General features: G+C 39.9%; 1 protein-coding gene across 5 annotated transcripts in view; it reads left to right on the forward strand.

Annotated features, from left to right (window-relative positions):
- The window catches only part of PRDM5 (PR/SET domain 5), a 54,233-nt gene that overhangs the window by 18,469 nt on the left and 11,129 nt on the right, over window positions 1–24,635 (forward strand). For 3 of the 5 annotated variants that reach the window (XR_007629504.1, XM_050320553.1, XM_050320551.1), the window contains exons 6-14: window positions 591–683; window positions 946–1,067; window positions 2,640–2,719; window positions 5,337–5,421; window positions 6,653–6,810; window positions 11,242–11,335; window positions 12,906–13,066; window positions 14,483–14,576; window positions 22,862–22,947. Coding sequence is in view for 4 of the 5 variants with exons in the window: in XM_050320553.1 (XP_050176510.1) it covers window positions 591–683; window positions 946–1,067; window positions 2,640–2,719; window positions 5,337–5,421; window positions 6,653–6,810; window positions 11,242–11,335; window positions 12,906–13,066; window positions 14,483–14,576; window positions 22,862–22,947 (973 nt within the window). In the remaining variant the exon portion in view is untranslated. Of the gene's footprint in view, window positions 1–590; window positions 684–945; window positions 1,068–2,639; window positions 2,720–5,336; window positions 5,422–6,652; window positions 6,811–9,776; window positions 9,869–11,241; window positions 11,336–12,905; window positions 13,067–14,482; window positions 14,577–17,446; window positions 17,469–22,861; window positions 22,948–24,635 lie in introns of those variants that run through there. The other 2 variants (XM_050320554.1, XM_050320552.1) reach the window with 2 other exon arrangements.

Here is a 24,635-nt window from a genome sequence, read left to right on the forward strand (position 1 = left end):
ATATTTTTTAATTGCAATTAAATAGATATATTACATTTTATTATACATTTAATTACAGATGGTGCATTAGATGTTTAAGTGATTATAGATGGTATGATTAATGTAACTCTGTTGTATTGGAAAGAAACACATTGCACAGAATGCACTTAAGGCTGCTCTTGTAATGAATTGATCTCCTTTACATCTGAATGATGTTCATGTTCCTAGAGCTGGCAGCATTATGTGAGATCTGTGTTCTTTCATGGAAATAAATAAAACTGTATAGCAGAGAAGTATTTGATGGAGGCAGTTAAATATTTTCTCTTGAACTTAGCCATGTTCCCTCCAGTCTGTAGTAGTCTATAGTGTGCTGTGTATTTCTATCAAGCCAGGTAGGATTAATCTGTGTGAGGGAACAGCAGTATGATCCTGACTCTTGCTGTTCATGCCTTTGATTAGTCCCACTAAATTCCAGGAGACTTCACATGTGAGATAGATTACTCACCTACTTGAAAATCTGTAGAGGTGTATATATGTTCTTAGCTACCGCAAGGCCGTGTAGGTTATAGAATATCCCCCTTATTTTCTTTCTTCTTTTATTTGTCTTTTAGTGTCCTGCAGTGCACAGAGAACATCAGCCCAGGAGACTCCTCCAGAAGCTTCCAGTGCTCTGTTTGCAACACTGCCTTCAGCTCAGAATCGAGGTTTTGTGTCCCAGTTACTGGACTGCTGTCATGGCATTGCTGGGCTCCCTTTGCATGCTCTCTTTCCAGCTTGTTAGTGTGTGGGGATCCTCTCAGGGACAGGAGTCAAATGCTTTCCTTCCTCTCTGCTGTAAGTAATGCATGAGATGGCCTTGAGACCCTGCGGTGCAACGTGTTCAGCTCAGACTATTTGCTGTGTGTCTGTTTTCTGGAGATACTGCTTTATGTGCTGGTTTTTCCCTTTATTTTTGATTCCATACAGTTATGAGCAGCACAAGGAGGCGTGCAGAGGGGATGCCAGGTTCATCTGCAAGGCAGAAAGCTGTGGGAAGAGGTTCAAGAGTAAGGATGCCCTGAAGAAGCACAAAGAAAATGTCCACAGTGGTAAGAAAGAAGCTTAATGCTTCTGCAGAGAAAACCCCTCTAACGTGTCCACACCCTTAAATTTGCAAATCAGAGTAAACATTGTCTTTGGTTTCTTTTTTTAATGGATTCATTTGTATCAAAATGAAAATTAAGAAGTAACTAATTGCAGGAGTAACTGTTCCTCCTCCCTCAGGGAGAAATTACTGGAAAGCAGATGAATCATTAGTCTCCTGCAGGAAAATTGCTTTCTCCTGACAAACCCTTTCATGATCATACGAAAAATACCTTCCATAATCATTCTTATAAAAGGTTATCTCTTTTTTTCAGTATCAGTAAGAACTTTTCTCATTATGTTTAGGCTTAGCTCTGGTCAGTTATGTGGTGCTTGTAGGAATTCCACAGTTCTCTTGAATCACTCCAGACATGACTGAGAACAGATACGTGGAGGATATTTTTGCACTGCCCACACAACGAGCAGAGCTTTTATTTTACCCCTTGGGAGTTGTAGAAGTCACAAGTGGTGTTGGTGGAGGAAGGAAAAGAACCTACTGCTGTTGGGGGACACTTTTAGAATTCCTTCCTGCCTTGTGTTCCCTGGAGGCATGGGAAAGTAGAAGGGATTGTTGTGTGTTGCCTGTTATGCAAAGCTATGAACAGATAGTCCCTGTCACCTTCCTTTCCTCTGGAAAGGTCTCATTAATGTCCTTGTGAGTTGAAGGCCTAAGTGTATTCCTGTGTTATGTGTGTTTGCATATATAAATGAAACATAATAGGAATTTTTCCTCTTTGGTCTGTGTCCATTCTTTTTAGTGTCCAGTGCAGCCTGAACATGTTGCACATAAAATAGGAACTGTCCTGTATGGGTGTGTAATTATAAATAAAGAATAAGGTTTATAGTGGCTTTATCTTGTAATAAAATGGCTTTGTGGGTTACTAAAATGGATTTCTAAAGGTAAGTAATAGATAAAACCAATTAAGTGGTCTGTCACATTTTAAAAGAGCTGTGAAAAGGGAAAGAAAATGCATCTGGTATCTGACCTGTTGCTGGTTTCTAATTTACATTTTAATTGAGATTTGAATTCGTGATCTGCTACCAGTAGGATTTCCCTGTTTTGTTCATTTAAAGATCATTAATGAGATATTATTTTATAAAGTAAGATGCTTAATGCTTTCTAAATAAACAAAGATGGGAAATGGTGACTTTGACTTCAGTTTGGGATATTTTTTGTCGTTGCTGCACTAACTCCTGTACTGACTTCTGGACAAAATAAACTGTTCAGTTCTGCAGTGAGTTGTTCCTAGATGTGAATTGTGCTCTTCCTATGGGATTGGTGAGGTATGATAACATCTACTTGAAGGGTTTTTTTCTTTATTGTTCTGGTTTTCCTGATTTACATTCCATCAGTAACTGGCTTGTTGGACACCCACAGAGAACTCCTGATAAGGAACACTTTGAAGATGGGCTACAAATGTAAAAAATCTTATGTCAGTCAAATGACCTGTGAAAAGTCACAGGCTCAGTGGAAATATTTAGATTCTTTCTTAGCACTTCCTTTTTAAGATGTTGGTGGTATTCTGTTTCTGTTTCAGGAAATTCTAGGAAGAAGCTGATGTGTTCAGTGTGCAATAAGAAATGTTCCTCAGCAGCAAATCTCCAAGAGCATCGAAAGGTCAGTGAGATGAAGGCTGACTCACAGCAGGCACTGACTCCCCTGAGCTGCGAGGCTGTGCTGCTCAGGTCACTTGAAAGCTGCTGTAATGCAAGCCCTTGGGTAATCTTCCCTGGTTACAAACCCAGCAGCTTTTAGTGGGGGTGCTTATTTTTGTAATCGCACTTGGTTAAACCAAAAAGCTTCCTAAAGTTTTCGTGCGTCTTTTACCCGGTGCAGATGTGTTTGTGCTCGGATCGTTTGTGCATCCCAGCATTAAGTCAGAGCTGCCCACTCTTCTTCAGCCTTCTTAAACACTAAGCTCAATCTAAAGTGTGTTATGTAATGCCAGCATACAGACAGACCATAAAATCGGTTCATGAGCCTTCAGTTTTCGGGCAAAATACACACAGTGCTTTCTGACATACCACTAAGGTGTTGTTTGCGTTGGAGTTAGACATTAATAAAATAATTCCTTGCTCAAACCCCAATTTTTAGTGTCTTTTTGTTTATGCACATCATCTTTTATAACTAGAACTGGAGGGGTTAACAGTTTGAAAAGCGTCTATTGGAAGTAAGGGTGTTCATACAGAAATACAGATGGACTATGAATATGAGATTCTGAAGCCATGATACCCAGAGGAAGTCCCTGCAAGATTAATTTGATAAATCACTGAACCCCAGGAGATTCTGTTTTTGCAAAAAGCTGCATTGTACTGTTTATCAGATTAACTGTAAGTCTTTAGTAATGCCCTGGTTATAACCTGAATCCGTTGAGGATATAGATGATATCAATTAAAATATGTTGTTGCAAAGGAAATGGTGAGGCCCCTCCTTTTAAATTTGTTTTTCTCCTTGCTTGTGTTACTCGTCCTTTCTTGTTTGACTTTGTTACTCCTCAGATCAAATCCTGGTGTGCCTTGCCACACGTAATTAAAAGCTTTATGCACTGCTGCACCTTTCGCACATCAGGCCCTGAAAATGCAGAATATCCTGCTTAGAGTGTCCATTTTATTAAAATGTTCTGTTTCAGTGGTTGTAATTCTGTGCAGACACTGTCACACACACCAACCAGCTTCTCAAGTAGCACTGGGCACGTCAGTCGAGCACTCACTCATCTTAAGAATCGCCATGAAGATTTTGTGCATCAAACTTTGTTTACTCTTCTTGATTGGCTCCTCTTTTAAAATATCCAGAAAACAGATGTTCCAGATTCACTCACATCAGGTAGTGAAGGAGATTGCACACAGTAGGACTCATGTTTGTCTGTCTGTTTGAATTCCTTGGCTTTTATGGGAAGTGGGGCAGGATCATCATTGCCAGAAACGTTTATGCAGGCAATAAAAACAGTAAGAAAACAATAGGTGAAACTGGGAGAAAGAGATGATTCCCCCCTCCCACACACACACACATTTCCTGTCAATGTATATAACTAAAAGCAGAGAATAGAAAGGTGAAATACAACAAAAAATCAGCCCAAATAGCAGAAGGATATAAATGTGGCAAACACAGAGAAAGGAGGTGAAGAGGGTGGCTGTAGGGGATTGACATATGTTCACTGTCTGAAGACACGAACTGTAGCTTTCATGCTATTTTTATGTCAGTAAATTCAAGGAAATGTAGGACTGTGGGTATCCATATCCACAGTTCTCTTTTGTCTTATCCTTCAGTCGTACATTACTATCTTCTGTCTGCTATTTACAGCAGTCCATGGTTTGGGCTGTTAAGTGATATGATAGTCTAAACAAAATTAAATTTGCAGCTACACAACTCAGGAAAAGCTGTGCAGGAGCTTACAAAAGACTGAGTAATAGAATGACCAAATTTGTTGTAAGATTTCCTTTCTGTAAGTTTGTGATAGAATGAATAAAACACCACCTGAACTGTATTCTGAGACCAAGTTCTGAAGTTTGAGTAAAAAGCAAAGTTCAAACACTCAACAATGACAATAATGAGCAAGGAAGCAAGGGCACTTTTAATCTTCGCTGATGCAGATTCTTCCTAAAGAATTCTTTTTAATATAAGGGTCTAATATTTTGGGTTTGAATTGCTCACAGGAGCTTAAACTTAGAGGTGAGCAAATATATGTGAGTAGCCCAACATTTAGTCCTTCATGAGCTTGTGTGCTGCAGTGTCAAAAATCCTACATTTACAGGTTGAGACACTGCTACCCCTCCACTGTCTTGTATCTAAAAGCTTTTAAGAGAAAACAAACCTGCAAGAGTTTGTTTGATAGTTCTTGTGTTTTAAAATTCATACAGAAGTGGTGAAGTGGTTTCTGTGTTGCTTTTGCCAGTAAGACTAGAAGGAACTCTTCAGAGAAGTTATTCTGCATCTGTTTTTTTAATGCTTTCCTAGTAATGGTATTTTACAAGGCTCTGATAGTTAGACACACAGGTTATGAAAATTTGCACCATTGTTGTAGTAATAATTTTTTGTTTTGAATTATGAAGTTTTATTTTTGGGGAGATGATGTTTCTTTCACCAAGGGACCAGCAAAGGGGAAATCACAGGATATTTATGATAATTAATATGGCAACTGGCTGTTAAATAGTTTGTTAGGGAACTTCTGTATATGGAAGATGCATGATCTTGTTTGAGGCATGCATTTAATTATCATTAAACACTCCTTTTGCAGGTCCACGAGATCTTTGAGTGTCAGGAGTGTGACAAGAAATTTATTTCGGCGAACCAGCTAAAACGCCACATGATAACTCACTCAGGTAATGTACAAAAATAACTCAAACCCGTGGATATGTACTCAATGTATACTGAGTTTTACCTGAACTAGTATCTTATAGAAGTCTTGATGAAATCTGTGCTGTGCTGAGCTGGTCAAGCAAATCTCAGGTTCCAAGGAGACTATCCAAGCTATCCTACCTAAGCCTTTCAAAAACCCAGGTGTAGAGCTGTAGCCTTCTCCCTGTTGCTACTTTGTCAAGATGTTTTGTTGTGCCAGCTGGGATAGACGAGGTCAGTGAGCTGCGATGGGGCCAAAGATGGTTTCATGGCTTATAGAGGAGGGGAAAAACCAGAGAGAGAAGAGGATGGGAGCTGGGGCGTGCTGTCAGTGATCTGTGGTCAAAAGGCAAACTTTTGTGGATGTATTAGTGGGGTTATGTGCACATACTTTCCGGTCAGAGGGAACAACTCATACTTCAGCCCAAACAAATCTTTCCCTGTGCCCGTGCTGTGCTGGCACAGGTCCCTGTGGGCAGGGAGTGGCTGGCGCGTGGGTTTGGCAGTGGGACAGAGATCGGCTCTGCCAGGTTTTTCATTGCAGTCCAGCGTTTTCTGTGTCCTTCACCGGTGATTGGAAACATCGGGCAACACAATGGGAACACAAACACCCTTCTGTCAAACGCATTAGCGTCGAAACAAATGCAGGTTTTTACAGCTGCACAGGCTTACAATTGAACTGTTTTCTTGGTCCACACCAGAAGCTCTTTTCTGCTAACATAATCTGTATCTCAGAGGCTCCTGGCTTTCTTCTGACACTTTTGGATGAGCGTTAGTGTAGTTAAGTTGCAGTCACCAGTTGAAGCACAAAGGCTTTCTGCATAGGAACTCTTGGTTTTGGAAGCTAATATGTATATTGTTAATTAAGTTTTAAAACATTTAAACTGTCATGCCCTCTTTCACATTTGTAATCTGGAAACAGAGTTTTCCTCTTTGAAGTCATTCTCTTTTGATTTAAGCTAATTAATCAGAATTTAGTTTTAGCAACGAGTATTGCAAAGAATGTGCCAATTTCTTGAGATACACCATGGCTCATCTTTTGTGAAGTGACTTAACTGTCTAACATAAAGGGCATTAGATGTCTTTCTAATTGGTTTAATCTTAATTGGGTTGACTTAATTGCAGAAATCTCTCTGAGGAGATGACTGTCTCTGCCTTTCATCTTCTCCCCCTGTATAAACAGGAGATTAAATGTCCCCCACTCATTTTCTGCAGAAAAACGCCCCTACACCTGCGAGGTTTGCAATAAGTCCTTCAAACGACTTGATCAAGTGACTGCACACAAAATAATACACAGTGAAGATAAACCTTATAAATGCAAGCTTTGTGGAAAGGGATTTGCCCACAGAAATGTTTACAAGAATCACAAGAAGGTAAAGCACTCTGCTGTTGTTGTTTACAGGTCTGCCAGCCTCAGATTTGCAGATTTTTTTTTTTTTTTCTTCTTGTAAGTGGTTCATCATTAAGCTCTGCCATGCTTATAAACATGGGATTAAAGTATTGGAGAATGTAGTGTTAGTGTTCTTTGTTATATCCAAAGTCTCAAAATACTAAATCAATTCTAGCAAACAAAAAAGTTAAATAGGCAGAAGTAAATCACAGTTGCTTGGTTAAAAGCATCAAATAAATCCCATTTTGAATTTTCTGGGGTATTTGTTGGTATTGTTTTGTTTTGGTGGGGTTGTTTTTTTTTTTTTTGTTGTTTTTTTTTTTTTTGTTACTAAGTTTAAAAGTGTAACTGATTTAAAGTGTCTTCAAATTTTTTTTTTTAAATACCACAGTTGAATAAAACTAAGTGTAGTCCTCTTGCAGTCCTTGTTGGACTTAGCAGCAGATGCTTTCAATCTACACTAGATTTAAACTTGGTAGTGTTCATATATTAAACAACACCAGAAGAAAGGTTACCTGAAAAATAGGCTCACAAAGGGATGTTCTGCTCGTGTTTGATTTAAGCTCAAATCTGCTTGGCCTAATTTCTGTAATGCCCCTCACTAGTTTTAACCTGGGTTTCAATTTTTAATGGCAAGTCTGTGTCCACAACTGCTGTTTCAGAATTAATGACACTAGAAAAAACCCATACAAACTCCACCCTGATATCTCCATTCTTCCAAGTCTTTCACAGTTTGGCTCGTGTTATGTTCCATCTGGGAATTTGGCACAGGATCTTTGCACCATCTCTTGCACTGGGAGCCGTAAATCACGTCAGAGCAGTGCTAATGCCCCTTGCAGGCTGGGGTGGATCGGTGCTGACTGCCTCACATGCAGCAGCCTGCTGAAGGACAAGATGAGCTCCCAAACGCGCTCTCATTGCCTTTTGTGGTTTAGACTTCAAGAAAACGGCACAGGATCTCACAAATTGGACGTATTCTAGGGAAAATGCATAAAATATCGTCTAGAAAGATACTTCTGAATCTCCAGTTAATACTTCTTACGTGTTTCCTTGTGTTAATTTGCCATTGGTGACTGGTAGGGAGTTTGGGTTGAAAACGGACTTGAGGATTAAGTATGAGTGAGTAAACACTTTGACCCAAATCTGTGTTTAAAGCAGCAGCACCACTAGCATAAGAAAGGATTAGGGGCTCCACTTAATGGGAAAAATATTAAAATTCAGACAGATTTCGAGAGTTCCTAATTTTGTCAGAATTCCTTAAAGCATGTTGGAATGCTTGTTTCCTGAACCTGTTTGCACGTAGTACTGGCTGTAAATCAACTCTGTCCTGTACTGAAAGAAACTTATTCCTGTGTTTACATAAAGATTCCCCAACCAGCTATAATATTCCCCCATCCACATTTAGGCCTTTACACTCACTTGTTCCATGAAGAGATGAACATGAAACACAGGAGACTGACTTAGATGGCCTGAATTATTATTTTTTTTTAAACACACCTCTCTCCATTGGGTAAACAGCATGAGGAGATGCAGGAGGCAAGAGGAGGGAGTATGGATGTGTATGCACAAAAACCAGTCGTCACATATATATAACTCAAGGGTATGGTGGGCTGGGATGCCAAACTAGTTTTAATTGTCATGATTTTGGGAAGGCTGCACTACTCCCAGAGGAACAGGACAATAGTTCTTTTGCTTGTTCACAGGAATGTGGAAACAATTTTTACTTGTGTATCATATTAATATATTTCCTCAACTTGGGTTTTTAATGATTTTTTAGCTGGTGTATTCCTTTAAGAGGTCCTCCTAAGTTTCATTTTCTTTCTGAAGGAGAAAAGTTGAACTCTAAATAATTTCAGAGTGCTTTTTTGAGTTCTAGTTACCAGTTAGTAGCAGGGAGCTTAGAAACCTGCAGTAGGAATGATGGGTATAGTAGTTAAAAACATTTAAACCTACAGCGTTTCACAGCAGACAGGCCTTAAAGTTTGATAGCAACATGTTTAAAAAAACACTTGGGTTTTGCAGCAGGCCTCCATCCTTTTCATGTACAACAAGTAACAAAACAGATACATTTTGTGTCTTTGAAACTCATTGCTGTTGTTTCTCTGGTTCCTTTATGGGGGTTATTTGACCTGATTTGGTGTTGGAAGTATCAGAATAAAGATGGCTCCCACAGCACGTGTTTCTAAAGATCTTTCAGATGTGTGTATGTTGGGTCATTTCAGCAAGGCAAGGGAACAGTGTCTGAAATGAGGAGGCAAATGGAGTATGGGATTGTGCTGCAGATAAAAGCAGTCACCTCTCATGCAGGTTGGATCGGCTGAGGGTTCATGCTCTGAGCCATACAATGCAGATTACCTTCTTACAGGAGATGGTTTTGTTCCATCTGCTCCTTTGTTGCCGTGTACGGAGGATGAGTTCAGAGAATAAAGTATGAGGATATGACAGTGAGCAGAAATAGGTCATCAGACGCAGGATTTTAAAGGGTTTATGGTTAATCCAGGGTTGTTTGGTCCTGGGGAGCATAATGATTTGAAACAACTGTATTCCATCAGTTTATCTGTTGGGAATAAGTAGCCTTGGGCTGGGCTTAAGCCTCCACAGATGCTGTGGTAGGAAAGGCTGCCACGAAATACTCCCTAAGAGCCTGTGCTCAGTTGCTGCAGGTGACCTGTGTACCCTTGCACGAGGTTATGCCTAGGTAGGTGATTTTCTTTGTAGTGAAGTTAAGATGTGCACATGAATACATATGTTCTGATAAGAAGACCAGGAGAACTCTAAAGGAGATGCTAGGAGGGAGTTCTGTACAGATCACTGTGCCCCTCAGAACTATCCCTCAGGTGGTGAGTGCTCTAAAGCGGGGCATTTCTTCAATAAGCAGCATGAACTTTGCGCTCGTGGAAAGTGCCAGATTGACAGCTCTGGAGACTGAACCCTTCTATTTATCCACAGAACAGGTACAGCACAGACAGCAGCACTGCCAGCTTCCCCACAGTGTCTCCTCACTATGTCTCAACCCTGTTCTGGAGGAACCCCCTGTTGAGGTGAGAAGGCAGTTCAGTCTCTTCGTGTCCTGTCAATCCTTGGCCTGACTGCCCAGGCTGTGAGCAGGGTGGCAGCTCATGCACGCTGGGATGGAAACCTGTAGGACCTGGGCTGAAACCTTCAGCAGATTTCACGTAACAGGAGATATATCCCACACATCTGATGGTTCTCCAGTTACCTTTTTTGCTTTAAAGGGCGTAGGCTGAGGTCAAGGAGCTTACTTTGAATCCGAAGCCTCTCTGTACCATTGCAATACTCTCATGTTTTGGTACTGTGTGTATCTAAGAGGACATTGGGCTTAAAATCCCCACAGTCCCCTTTTTCTCCACAGTTGAAGGGATAGCTATAATGGTTGTAGGGTATTTTGAATAGCAAAAATAGATTATGTAAACATGGACTATGCTAATATTTGCCCTTAGTCTAATTAACTCGTTTACCTAATTTCCTGCATATTATAAAACACTTACTGTCTGTCCCCTTTTCCTCCTGGCACTGCAGCTTCTAATAAGGTCCTTGTGAGCTAATACAATATTTAGACACTGACGCTTTAAAATCCTGCTTTCCTTAGCAAAATAGTAGAAATTGGGTAGATAATAAGTTGTACAGATTAATTTACTATCTACAGTGGGACAGCAGTTAATAACTCAGTGAAACAGGGAAAGTGCTTTGAAATGTATAAAAGTAGAATAAAGCTGGATGTGTCCCAAGCTCCAGAAAAGAAATATGCTTCAGCAACCCTGTAGTTTGGGAGATTCCTCCCAGCTTAGTCTTTTATTTTATTCATGGCTTTGAGGCTGTTTTTCAGCTACAATGAATTCTTCTACAGCCAACAAAAATCTCAGTACTGATGCTTCCATGGCTTTGGGGATTTTTGGGTTTTTTGTTTTGTGTTGTTTGTTTGTTTTTTTTTTTAATAGAAGAAGCTGAAACAAGGATATGTAAGGCTATTGTCATGATTTGAGAAATTTTCTTTGCCAAATGTTAGATGCTCTCTTGAGCATCAGATCAATTTTAACTTCAAAAAAGGGTTTTGTGTACATGTTTTAAAGCATTTATTCATATTAATAAGTACTCCAGGCCAGTGTTAATACAGATAAAGCAATGCAACTGAGCTTGTAGGTTTTTTCCCTGGTTATTCTGTATTTTCATCTCTGTTTACATGCACACCTCCTGTGACACTTGTGAGGGCTGGGAAGGCACAGTTATTCAGTAGCTGCTGTGCTGACTTCCAGGATTCTGGATCATGGCAGAACAATTGTTTTAAATCTTCATCCCCTCCTGAATCCAGTCCAGAAAATTAGCTATAATTACTGTCATGACAACTAATTGATTTCCATGAGCCTTTCCCTGACATGCTGTGTTCCATCTGCAGACCCATTCTGAGGAGAGACCATTCCAGTGTGAGGAGTGCAAGGCTTTGTTCCGAACCCCGTTCTCGCTCCAGAGGCATCTGTTAATCCATAACAGTAAGTGCTAAGTCAGAGAGGAAAAAGGGCTTCCTAAATTCTCACCCTTCTCTGAGAAAAGCACACATGTGGCTGTTAGAAAATTCAGAACCAAATTCAAACCTTGCCTTTAAATGCACTTAAATGCAAATCCAAATAGGCTGTCAAAAACCTAGCAATGATTTGAGGTGTGACAACAAGAGATTTATTTCTGCATTCAGTGAGATAGTGTTACCTCCATTTTGAGAAAGAAGAAGTGGAAAGAGAGATAACTTGGTGACTTACTCAGCTTTTGTGGGTGATCCAGTTTAGAGACTGACACTGAGATTGTCTCTTCTGTGCCAACCCAGGCTTGTGTTTCCTGCCCCTGGCACAGAACTAACAGCTCAGAGAAATGCTGTGCCCATTTTGCCTCATGAGTAACTTGTTCATGGCATTCTGTCCTGTTTTTAACTGACTGGGTAAAAGTTCATTTTTGGTGGGATTTTCTCCTTCTTTAATATTTGCAGAGTCCAAACTGCCATTCTATCCTGTGAACATCAGCAATTTAGATTTTAGAAAATACTCATCTAAAATCCCTGTAACTCAGAAGGCCATACTTAAATTTGGGAAATTTTCATACTGGTATAACCAAGAACCCTATAAGATCTTTCTTCTTTTAATCTCATCTAACAGTGTTTCTGTTAGATGAATTATTGGACTGACATGTTCAGTTTGTCCTTTTATTATTGTCTTTCAAACCTTCAGCAATTTTATAAAGTATTGGATTTTGTAATTTTTTTTTCCAATGATAAATGTTAAGAATGATGGGGGAAAAGTTAAAAGCCTCTTCAGTAATGTGTATTCTAATAAAAAGCATTTGCAGACTATCCAAAAGCTGTAATTCACAGTGTGCAGAATTGTAGGGCCTTGGCAAAGGTCTCACTAAAAACATATATTTGACTTTTTTTTTAAGAGGGTGGGAGCTCAGGAAATGTGAGGTTCTGAGCTAGGACTGTGATTTGTGGCAGATCTAGCTGTTCCTGAAGCACCACTATAAAGAAGAGGAACAGGCCAGAATTTCTAGATGGATTTAGCTGCTCTCTGTGCTGCAGGAAAAAGAAATGGTTTGTGAAGTCTAAGCTTCTAGGAAAAATTGAAGTTCAGCCTACAACACATATTTTTTTTTAATTTAATATCCCCATGTTGCTTTAGAAGCAAACACACTGCAGATTGATGTAGAATTACTCGAAAAACTTTTAGCCATATTAACCTGGCCTCTGGCACAGCCTTCCAGAGACACCACCACAGTTAGAACAGTAATGCTGCTACAACCCTGCAGTTATTCCATGTTTGTCACGTGACTTTGCCCCTGCTGAGGTGAATGAGATAGCATTTCATGCTTTGAGAGTTCTTGGAAATTCAGGAAAATGCCTCTTACTGTTTATTTCCAAAAGATGCAGACTGTTTTTTTCTAAATTTCCCCATAACATTTTTACCCGATGTGATGCTCCTGTTCCCAGAACCTAACTTCTCCATTTCTGAAACAACAAGAATTAGTGCATTTCCACAAAAATCTGGTATCTTTAGACCTGTTTTTTCTCTTTGTAAGGTGAGAGGACCTTCAAGTGTGATCACTGTGACGCTACTTTCAAAAGAAAGGACACATTAAATGTTCACATTCAAGTTGTACATGATGGACACAAGAAATACAAGTGTGATCTCTGTGACAAAGCTTTTGTGACACCCTCAGTCCTGAAGAGCCATAAGAAAGTGAGTAGAATCAACTGATCACATTTATTCCTTGAGCCCTAGCCTATAACACTGATACATTGACTCCAGTTTAACTTTTGGTGAAGGATCTTGCCTAAGATGGATCATAAGGTTTAAAAATATTCCCACTGATGAGCTCTGCATAGATTTTGAAAGTTTTCCTTGTATTCCTGTCAGACTAGGACTTGCTGTATGCCTTGGAGTTGTAATGTATTGGTCCCAGAGATCCCTTTTGTATTTGGATCTTTGGAATTAATTAATAACTGTCTCTCTGGTATTCCCCAGTGTTGCTGTGATTTCTAAATAACTGTATCCTAATCAAGAGGCATTTAATTCATATCCTCAAGTCAGAGAAGGAAAACTCTGCAAGTGCATCTTGTATTGAAATGAGATCTCATTTACTCTTCTTTCAACTGCAGTGCAACATGTACTGGGTGAGGTGTGGGTTTTATGATGTAATGAAGGACTTTTGTCACTGCAGTGCCTTTCATCAAAGTAAAAATTAATTTTTCCCCATCTGAAGAGTGCAAAGCTCAAAACCTGAATAGTCAGCTGTACATTTAATTGAATGTGTTATCTTTCCTAGCCCATTTAAATTAACACTTTCAAGTGAGGTAATACAAAATTCTCCACTGAAAAAGCAGCCACAGTTATAAGGCAAAGTTGTTCAGTAGCCTGAGAAAAATCTTCAGAATGGGGTGTGGAAAGTACAGTGTGAAAAATACTGAGGTGCCTGTATGTAATTTATTTCAAGGTGTTCTTGCTGTTGATCACACAGGTTGGATGGGAAAGTTTGTGATTATTTTTTTCCATTTTGAAACAATTCCTCTTATATCAGCAAGGCCCTGTAGCCCTAAAAACTTGGATTTCAAAAGACAAACTCAGTGTCTGATCAAGTGAGAGACTTTTTAAAGCTCCATTTCAGATTTGCCACAGGAAAAGTCATGCTCGGTTGGGGCAACTTTTTTCACTACATTTCATAATGTAATAAAATTCTGTGAAATTGTAATTTTTTAAAAATAGACCCATTTATGCATATTAAATTTATCAGGTAACCAAGCTATTGTTTGCTGGTTTAGAAACCACTGTCACAGATCTCTTGCTGAAAAAAACCAGGTGTCTTACTCTTGCAGTGTGAAAATACACATTTTTAATAGTAATAGTAGTAACTATTTAGGAAATAGTAAACTTAGGAACTGAAAAGGCAGTTTATTTTGTCATTAATAATAAAATTTGTTCAGAAATTTTAGAAAAAAATGGAAAGAACACCTGTGGCTAATTCCTTAGACTTTGTGCCTGATGTGATGGTATAACATATGTAATGGAGATAATGTCGATACAGTTAAAATATTCCATATTTCACATCTTTTAAATGCATGCTGAACAGTCATTCTTGTCTCTCCCCACCCCACGCAGACTCACACAGGAGAAAAAGAGAAGATTTGCCCATACTGTGGACAGAAGTTTGCAAGCAATGGCACACTGAGAGTTCATATTCGAAGCCATACAGGTATTTATTTATTATAATGAACAGAGAATGCTTCCTAAATCTGTAACAAAGCATCTGTACGTCCACAATGTACCTATCTGCAAACAGGAATGCAAGTTTACAGGTAACCCTAACACAGCACCTTTTCCAGACGTTTCACCTGCTTAATGTGTAAATCCCCTTGCCAGGTTTCATTTTGTGAGCTTGCACTTTTATCTGAATAAGTGGCATCAGGCAACACAAAGAGGTTTCTTTGGGAAAATTTGTCTCCAGCATAAAATGGTGTAGATTTGCCCTTGGCAGTCAGGGCATCAGTTAACAAACAGCCTTCCTGTGCCATTCCAGTCACTCTGCATGAGCAGATTTGGTTTGCAGTGTTTTCTGCGTACTGTCAGTGTTACACAGCAGTTTGCACAGGGTAGAAGGGCCTCAGTTTTTCAAGTTGATTGTGCAAGAGAGCTCTTGGGAAAATGCTGTATGGCTGCCTGAGTAAAGATGCTTTTCACACATGTGCCACTGCCAGTTCCATTTAGGCTCTTTCAAGGAGACTTTCTGAAATTCAGGGTTTAGGCTGAGGTGAATGTCACAAAACCACACACCAGAGATCTCTAACCTTGACTCCAGAGCCGTGCAAAATTTGTAACCACTATTACAGGAGAAACAGTAAACTATGGTTTTATGTACTCTGACCCTTTCCTCTTCCAGTCTAGCTGCTATCTATTTTGATGTCCATCACATTTTTGGTGGAGAATTTTGTGGTTCCCATCCTTCAATGGGAGAATTAAATGAAACAGATTTTCATGGTGGTTTTTGATGTCATTCTGTTAATGGCTTCTGACCATGTCTTGATTATCCTGGGGAAAGATGGGGGGGAGTTGCTGCTAAGTTGTGACTTTTGGCTTAAAACAATTATTTTCAGGTTATATGGCAAAATGCCTGTAAAGTTGAGTGAGAAAATGCTGTGGTTGGATTCATGCTGTAATTCTAGAGAGACAGTTCTGTTTTGTGCTGTACCTGGAGATTCAACCATGTTGTTCATGGTCATAATAGATGCAGACTAATCATAGGAGGGAATTGTAGTCCTGTGTTCAGAGAGGCTGAGGAAACAGAGCTTTGAGGTGCATCATTCCAAGGGATGGAAGAGTAACTGGTGAAGGAAATCCATGTCATCTGCAAACAGGGCAAAAAAACCAAAAAAGTTTAGCACTCATTTGGTGGCCCTTAGCAATAAAGTTCCCTGCTTTATGAAAATCCTTGACAACTTTTCAGGGAAGTTCTGAGCAGTAAGAAGTCTTCAGTTCATCACAAACTTTATTTAGAGATGGATGTTTTGGTTTCTAAATGTTGCAGTGACGAATGCTTCATGTTCTTGGTATCTGTTAAATTCTGTGGGGTTTAAATTGATCATTTCAAAACCGTGCCCTCCTTTTTTTTCTTTGGTCAGATTCAAAGTATCACTTTTCATTCTGGGCTTGAAGTGGAACAACCAACCACTGTCTGTTTTCAAGAGATGATTCATCTTTCTGAATTAAGCCTTGAGCTGGGGCTGGGCTTTTGGTGCAACTGAGCAGTACAGCATCAGTGTAAATATTGCTAAGACCCTCTGGTCTTAGTGATGACACGTGAGGGGGTTTGTGGTCCAGGTCCAGACCTTTGCATTATCCCATTTTCTGGTGGTACTTGGCCCTTTGCAGAGGCTGAGCTGGTTGGGGTGAGTGCCCACGTGTGTGTGGGCAGAGGGGAGGGGGTGATGTTTGCCTCAGAGCCCTGGGAGTTGCTCTGCAATTCATCAACTGCCTCCCAGCCCTGGCACGGCACAGCCAGAGCTCTTCGGGTCAGCTCAAGCACCAGAGCACATTCTTAGGGTCAGAGGGAGCTGGGGTTAATTCTGCAAAAGAATCCTTTGACTGCGGTATAAATTCCTTGGCTTGTTCATAAATTGTAAAAGAAATTCTGTGCTCTGCTCCTCGGGCTTGAAAACTTGGGGGCCAGGAGGTTAATTGCTTCCCTAAAGTTTAGAGCAGCTTTCAGTGTTAACAGTGACTGGCTGTGGTTTTGGGCAGCTTCCCAGTTGCCTTACAGGTAGCTTTTTGAATCTGTTAACTGCTGTCCTGTGTGTGTGTGTGTTTGTGTGTGCCTGGGTAATCTGTGTATACACACCTTTTATCTGCCTGATAAAAACATTGCTGCTTTCCTAATTAGTCGTGCAGCGGTGACAGTTGTTGTGCAGTAGTTTAGATTTGAGACTAAATTTGTTTTAGAGTGAAAAGAATTGTGGCTTCTGACTGTAATCCCATCCTTTCCATGCTGTGTTTTGCTTACTGTTACATAGACGCTGAGTGAGGGAAAACTAATGACCATAAATGTCTTCAGAAAATGCTTTTTCATGCAAGTATAGGTTAAAACATAACCTTATTTTGCTTTTGCTATCACACAACAAACCCCCAAATATTCGTTGTGAAGTCATAATAAAAATCTTTGGTTATTAACATAATTCAATCAGCTCTAACCACAGTAGGCTTCGAAGTAGTTGAAGGAAGTAATGAGTTCAAGTACAGTATAAATTTCTTTTATTACAGTGCTAAAATGTGTCACCAAAAGTTTAATAGCTAAACAAGCAACTGTTTGTTCAGGTACATAATAATGTACAGGCAGGATCCTCATTCCAGCAGATCTTCTGGCAAATTACCTTATAAATAATTTATATTTTCTTTCATGGACAAAAAAAGATAAAAGGGAAGCTTGAAGGAACTTCCTCTCGTGTCACAGTGAAGTATGTGAAAGGATGTATCTGTGTCTAGTCAGTGAACAGCTTGCAAATGTCTGCAGATAGGTTGTTGCTATTCAATAACTTATAAATGGTCTCTCTTTTATCTACCCAATTTAAAAAGGAGCTCGCAGGAGGCCTCAAAGGTAAGGATTCTGCATTTCTAAACCTTTCAGTTTATACATCACTGTCCTGCTTATCTCTAGGCAACGGTTAAATCTTTCAAAATACCTGTAAAGTTTCATGCAGCTGTCAGTTCCTTGCTGGCTGTAGCCATGAATGAAGCAATGCTCCTTCAAGGGGTAGATTGTTGGAATATTAGTGACATCTTTAGATCAGATGAGTTACTGATTGATTCATGCGTGGGATTTTAAAGACTTAGTTGACCACTGGGTTCACTGAAGTCATAGATGTTAGTTCTCCATCCACAGGGAAACCAAGTTCCTTAATTCCACTGAGAGATGCAAAGAATGAAACAGGTTTATTATTTAAAGGAAGTGTGTGGGGTTTTTATTTGTTACAAGAATCTTAATATCACTGTAGAACTGATGAGAGTCTGTAAGTAAGTAATAATGGCAGGTCATGCTTTACTGCAGGGAGTCAGTCTTCTTATTTTATAAGAGCTTTTTACTTAGATTTTATGATCTATTTAGTTACAAATAGCCAATATTTCAGTTATATCATGATAATTTTGATGGGCCAGATAGGACAAACATTTTATCTACTGGTCTTAACTAGAGGTAATCTGAATTCTTTGAATGAACCCAAAACATTGCAGAAACCAGACATTCTCAGCTGTGAAAATACCACTTCCATACCTCAAGGATTAAAGCATAGCTAAGTCTGCCAAATTTGACTGTTGGTTAACATGAAGTAAAACATGGCTGTAATTGGCCCCTACCTGAGCTCTGTCTCTCAGAGAACAGGACTCAGAGCACTCAATGACTTTATCGGGCTCACCGTGAGGATAAAATTACCTTTCAAATCACAAAGTCGTGATGCTCTTGGCATGAGAAAGCTAATCCTGTGTGGGCACCTCTGTACCTTCTGAAGGGCTAAATTTGGAGTGTTTAGTTGTTGTACAACACCAAAGTGCTGAAATCTACTGAATATATTCTTGAAGTGTGAATATTTACTCTGCATTCAGTAATTGTTTTTCTGGCATTTTCTAATTTTCATTTCTGTTGAAATCACTGAGTTCCTTGAGCTCCTGTTCAGCCTAATTTTGATTCCTAATGAAGTTCTTTTCAGCAGAAGGAGCTGCCCTGGCAGCTGAGGGTAAATGTGTGAGGCTGTCAGGTGCTCTGTGTGAGCAGCCAGCGTTCCAAGGCACATGTCCCAGGTTAGAGTTTTGTTCCATCCATTCACCTTCTGCCCATCCTCACGTGCCGTTGAATGCTGTCATCGCCCCAGCTTATCTCTGACCGAAAGAGCCTTCCTGCAATTCCCATTCTGGGCTGCCCTGTGGATCATCTGGCCTGGGGTGTTGCATGTGTGATCCAGATGGCCCCCTGATTCCTCCCCAGGTGAACTGCTACCTTCCCACTGCGGTTGGGTGATGGTGGAGTCTCCCTTCATCCCCCCTCCCCTGCCCCGGTCTGAAGGTGGGCCTTTATATAAAAAAGTTTAGACTTTACCATAACTGTTCTGAAAGTTGACATTTTGAAATTATATATATATATATATACACACACAAAATAATCTTCTAATCCTTATAGTAAGTGGTTCAGCACCTGAAAAAGAGCCATATTTAGAAGGTGGAAAAGGAGCTGTATTTAGTAAACATAAATGGTAAATGGTCTGTGGAAGGGTTGGAAGGACCACATTGCTATAATTATATTTGTTTATTTCTTTAAGAAAACCAAAGAAAACAGGTCCTTTGCAGTTGAATTCACTGCACAGTATCTGATGTTCAGGGCAGTCTGTCTCAGGGCTTTCTGTGATTTTCATGAGTGTTGACTCAGACCAGTGGTGCTGAATACCCCAAATGACCAAGCAGAGACATATTAAAAAGCATATAAAAACTCCCCCACCCTGGTAATTTTGCTGCATAATTAAAATTCCTCGCTCCTTAATGCAGCAGTTCAGTTCTAATAAAGACATCTGACTTTGTAAACAGTTTGGTTTATGTTTTTTGTGGCTCAGCTGCCACCAGGGAATGCAAAGCTGTAGAAATAGCTGCACATATGACTGACTTGAATTGTTGTGTCTTAGATTCCTTATTAAATGTCAAGCTGTAGCCACTGAAATCTTGAAATCTTAAAAAAAAACTAATGTGGACTTGGCTTTGTTTCTTCATTGTTTTGCTCCTGGGGTATCTGAGTTTGGCAGATCAAACATCACCTTTGATTGTAGAACGTCTCGTGGGAAATTGTCCATCCTGATTTGAACTGGAATGGAGGAATCTGGTGCTCAACTTCTTCTGCTACGTTAAGGTCCAGTAGGTATTGTGATCTCGAGCTTAGAGATGTACACATTTGAGGGGAAAAAAGGTATCAGTTCTGTCCTGACGTGGTTTCAGATCAAAATCCCATATGTTTTTCAATCATGGAATTGTTTTTCATAATCCCTGTATTAAGGTTAAATGTATTTTTATTACGTTAAAAGCTGCGGGGTTTTTTTGTTCGTACGAAATCTGGCAGTAGAATGTCTAGACTTTGAATTACGGTAAATCCGCTGCAATTTATCCCGGGATTATTTATTCGGGGCTGTTTGTGCAGCGGTGCCATCAGCATGCTGAGCAGTTTGCTGTGGGACAGCAGGGCCATGCCAGGCAGCTGTAACTGCAGGGGAAACGTGACATTTGGTACATTTGGCTCACTGGGGTGCTTTGGTGTTTTAATGGTAGCAATTGGTCTTAGTTTAGTGAAGTTAGAATTAAGGCTGAGAAGTGTATTTAGAAGTTAAAAGATTCCCCCCCCCCATATTATTCATATGTTGGTGTAGAAATCAGATTTAAAAAACCCTCCAAACATTAAAAACATTATATGTATATATTTGTATATTAAAATACATTTATATAAAAATGCAGAATGCAAACGGCATAATTATTATTTGGCATCAACTTTACTTAAGGCACATTCCCTGTTAGTGTGCTGTTCCCACACATTGACACCATTCCTCATAAACATGCTTCTAACAGTAAATCCAAGGAGAAATTGGAGTTCATCATGGGGGAAATCACTTTCTTTTACTTCAGTTCTTAGTAACCCCTTCTTGTGAGGGCGAGAGAAACAGAAATACATGAAAAAACAATTCCTTTGCTCATCTTGGTTATTCTCACTTTCAGTCTCCTCATTAGAGATCCATTCCTTTCCTGGTCAGAGAAGTTTTGCATCTGGAAATCTCCCAAGTATTTACTGTGCATGAGTTGACTTGAAGTTTAATATTCCTATGCTTATAATTGGGTTTTACTGGCCTTTGCTGACTGTAGGTGAGTGTGAAAGCACTGATGGATAATGTCACCTTCCCAGGAGCTTTTAGCACATCACACTTGTCCTCCAGTTCTTCTTAGTGCCAGTTCTAAGCTCTGCTGAAGTTACCCATTTCACAGTTGCTCGTGGAAGCACAAGGACACTTTGTGCACCTTTGAAGCATTCAGGCTGCGAAGATGAGTGAAAGAGAAGAACGGGAAAAGAGGAGCCACAGTAAAATTACTTGGGGTGGCTCTTATAGGTAGTTTTACTGTTTTTACATGGCAAAAGTGCATGAGAAATTGTTCATATAATTTAGAAAAAACAAGATGTCCCCAAGCATCAATGTCAAGTCAGGGCTGGGGTTATATGGTAAACTTGGGGTTTTTTGGAGCATGAAGATGTTTGAAAATGGGCAGTGAGGAGCAGCTGCTCAGGTGTAACGTGCTAGTGTGCAGTCCTATTGTTGCCCTCTGCTGGCATCTCCTGCAAGCTCTTAGTGCCTTCTCACCGTGGTCTCCACAGTTGGTGTCAGAAGGACACTGTTAATGCAAAACAGACAAACTCAAACCCATCCTTTGAAAGCAAAAGTTTTTCTCTTGAAAGAAACTCGAGGGCGGGGGAGAGAGGGAGGAGGGTACAACTCCTACCTGTCAGCGCTCATCTGCTTACAAACTGCTGAAAGCTTGAACTTGTGCATTCAAAAGCCCTGAGACATAAAAATGTCAGCTGAATTAATTAAATATTTGAGTACTGACAACTGTTGGAGTGTTTGAATTTCGGAGGCCTGGATTAAAGGCACTGAGGGTCAGGAGAGAGAGTATCATATATCAAACTGCTCAATGAGAACTCAGCTATAACACAGTGATTGTTGTCATCATCCTTGGAAAAAAAACCCAAACAACCAAGTTCCCAGAGTTGTGCTTTCTGAGAGATGGCAGAACCCAAGCGAGGAAAACATTTGTGTTTCACAAGTGCTTTGCTGCACGATGTTGTGCTACTGTCATTCACAGGGGTACCTAAACAGTAATAAAAGACAGAAAGGAAGCTTTTTTAACTGTAAAATGTGGTTATTCTTGGTTGCCTATTTTCCAGGATTGAGTATGAGTGTTAGTAAGTTTTTGACATTTGGACTTTGTTAAATCTCTCTATAGATGCAGAAATGCCTCTGTGAGTGGAAACCAACACATTCACTTAGCAGAATAGGCTTTGCTTAACTTGCATTTCCCAATAAAGGTTTGTTACACCTTGTGTAGAACAAATTCATGTTGCTAACAGCAAACTAGCTGTTGTCTTAATTTTTTGAGTAGTGTTTTGCAATGGTCTTTGCTTTTTTAAAGTGCTTTCTACAGGAAGAGGAGGCGATAGACTCAGATTCCAGAGCATTGCCTGAAGAGTTAAAAATTCAAATGCATTTCTTCCAAATTATGCAACTCAGAAACTCTTTACTGTTTGTTTCTGAACAGCTCAGTATCCACATTACACTAATGTGAGTTTGGGAAAATCGATGCCAAATGACACCAGTTTAATGGAGCGTTAAACAGATATCCTTAAGATACGGGAGGCTGCAAGGGAGATGCTGAGATTGTTCTGCTTCCATTTCAGTCATAAATTGCCACACAAAAATTGCAGAAACTTTTGATTAACTAGCTTCTAACACAGCTCAGATGCAGCATTAAAAAAGAGTAGATTTTCTATTTCATTGGGATTCTGACACCAGAGGCCTCTAATAACGACCAGATGTGAAATAGAAGAAATATTTGGGAGCAGTTAATGCCTAACCATAAAAGTGACCATGTGTAAATCACTGGAGAGTGTGGTTTGAGCAAGGGCATTTAGGTGTTTTCTTTTTTTTTTCTTTTTTGTTTTCTCCAAGGCCGTCTGTGTGTATTCATATCTTGCTAGCACAAAATCAACCAGCAGAGAGGAATATCTTTGACCCAGCACTGCATCCTGCTCAGGTGGACCTTTGTTTGTAATTTTTCTAATGCTTAAATCTGCAGTCGTTTGAACGGAGCGTTGACATAAGGCCAGCAAAAAGTACTTTACTTGACAAACTGCTGTGCTGCAAGGCCTACCTGTCCTGAGTTCATATTTATGGGCTCTGCTGCTTTTCCTGTTGCCAGGTGAGCGGCCCTACCAGTGTCCTTACTGCGACAAAGCCTTCAGCAAGAACGACGGCCTGAAGATGCACATCCGCACCCACACCAGGGTAAGTCCCGCACGGGGGGAAGTGGAGCGAGCTTTTTATGATTGCTGGAGGATTGCCTGTGGATCAGGGGTGGTGAAAAGCAATTAAGGGCTGTTTGTGTAGGGATTAGCCCATGCCAACAAAGGTATTTTATACTTATCAAAATAAGAGGCAGAGACTCAAGTCATTAACTTATAAATTGTAATTGTGACTCCCTTACTGACCTTCTGTCTTTTTCTGTTTGATTTCTTTCGTGTTGAAATAATAGCAGTACTAACCTCTTCCTTTAAGCTGTGGTTATTTATAGGCGTAAATTAATTTTGTTGACTGAGTAAACAATCCTGTAAATGCTTCACTGTTATTGAAACTTCAGCATCCAGTGCTTTGATTCTTACTGTCTTTGTAAAATGGGACTAGAGGTCCTAGATGAAGTTTTAGCTGGTTCACCCCAACCAAGAGAAGTAATCAGTACTTTGTGCAGTGCTTCCTGCTGGTTCACTGGGAGCAGGCTAGTCCCACGTTGTTAGTTGTTACTCCTTTTTTCCAGCTGTTAAATCACTTTAAGAAGTGCTATAAATTCTTTTCTGTTGTTGCTGTCCCACATTACTGTGCTTGCAGCAGGAGAAGTTTCATGACCAAATAAGTTCTACATGGCTGTGTGTGGGAGGAGTGGTAAACAAGCTCTGAAAAAGTGCCAAATTTCATTTGTTCCTGATCTGTCACACAGTTTGAGTAGAAACAACAATCCCCCAAACCAAATGTGATATGTTTCCATATACTTGCCACGTCATGATCATCTGGAGCTGAAAGGTGACATTTCAGTTTTTCTATTTTTTTGTCTGTGTGTGCCAAACAGACCCCTGGTCATCTTCACAGTTATTCTCTAGGATTAAAATATGCAGGCACAGCGTGGGTTTGAGGTTTTGATTCTTTGTGGCCATCCTGCTCCTGTTCCAAAACGTCACAGCGAGGCTCATTCATTCACTTATCCCCACGTAAATATTTTGGTGCTTTGAGGTAACAAGAGTCAACATCAATAACATTAACAAGACTAGTAGTTTTAAAATTGAAACTTGTTGCTGTAATCCTGCATCTTCCAACTTTTCCTTCTTCTTCACAGCTTCAACACCTTATTTAATATCTAAGTAGAACTGGACAGATAAATCCAGAAGGCATTTTTGTATCAGCTAAGCCTACAATGTAGAAACAAAAACAATCATAGCACCCTTCTCATAAATATCTTTAAAAAAAATGTCTGGTCTTTTGGGCAGAAAGACTGTGAAGTAGCTAAAAAGTAATGCTGTGACATTGAACAAGGAAAATGTCATTGTAGAGATTAAATCTAGATGTGTTTTACCAGTGGGATTAAATGCCAAACCTGCTGCTGTGGATCGGGGGAGGCTGCTGGAAAAATCATTGCAGAAAGTTGATTAAGGTCTGGCAGCTGCTAAACTGAGCACAACCTGGGTGGCCACAGGTGTCAGCTCCAACTCTGGAGTCAACAGAGAAGGAAAACCAAAACCCCACTGAGCATGGAAGGGGAGAAAACACCGACCCCTAATATTAAAATGTCACCTGAGTGCTGATTTGTTTCTCTGAAAGTAGATGTGTTTGGTTTATGGTTTGATGGTGTGGAGTGTTTTTTTTTTCCTTAAGGAGAAATATAACAGCCTAGGAAAACATAAATGAGGAACTCATTGAAGTTGTTG

The sequence above is a fragment of the Myiozetetes cayanensis genome, unplaced genomic scaffold, assembly GCF_022539395.1.
Source record: "Myiozetetes cayanensis isolate MyiCay16 unplaced genomic scaffold, myiCay2020 scf24, whole genome shotgun sequence".
Taxonomy (NCBI): Eukaryota; Metazoa; Chordata; class Aves; order Passeriformes; family Tyrannidae; genus Myiozetetes; species Myiozetetes cayanensis.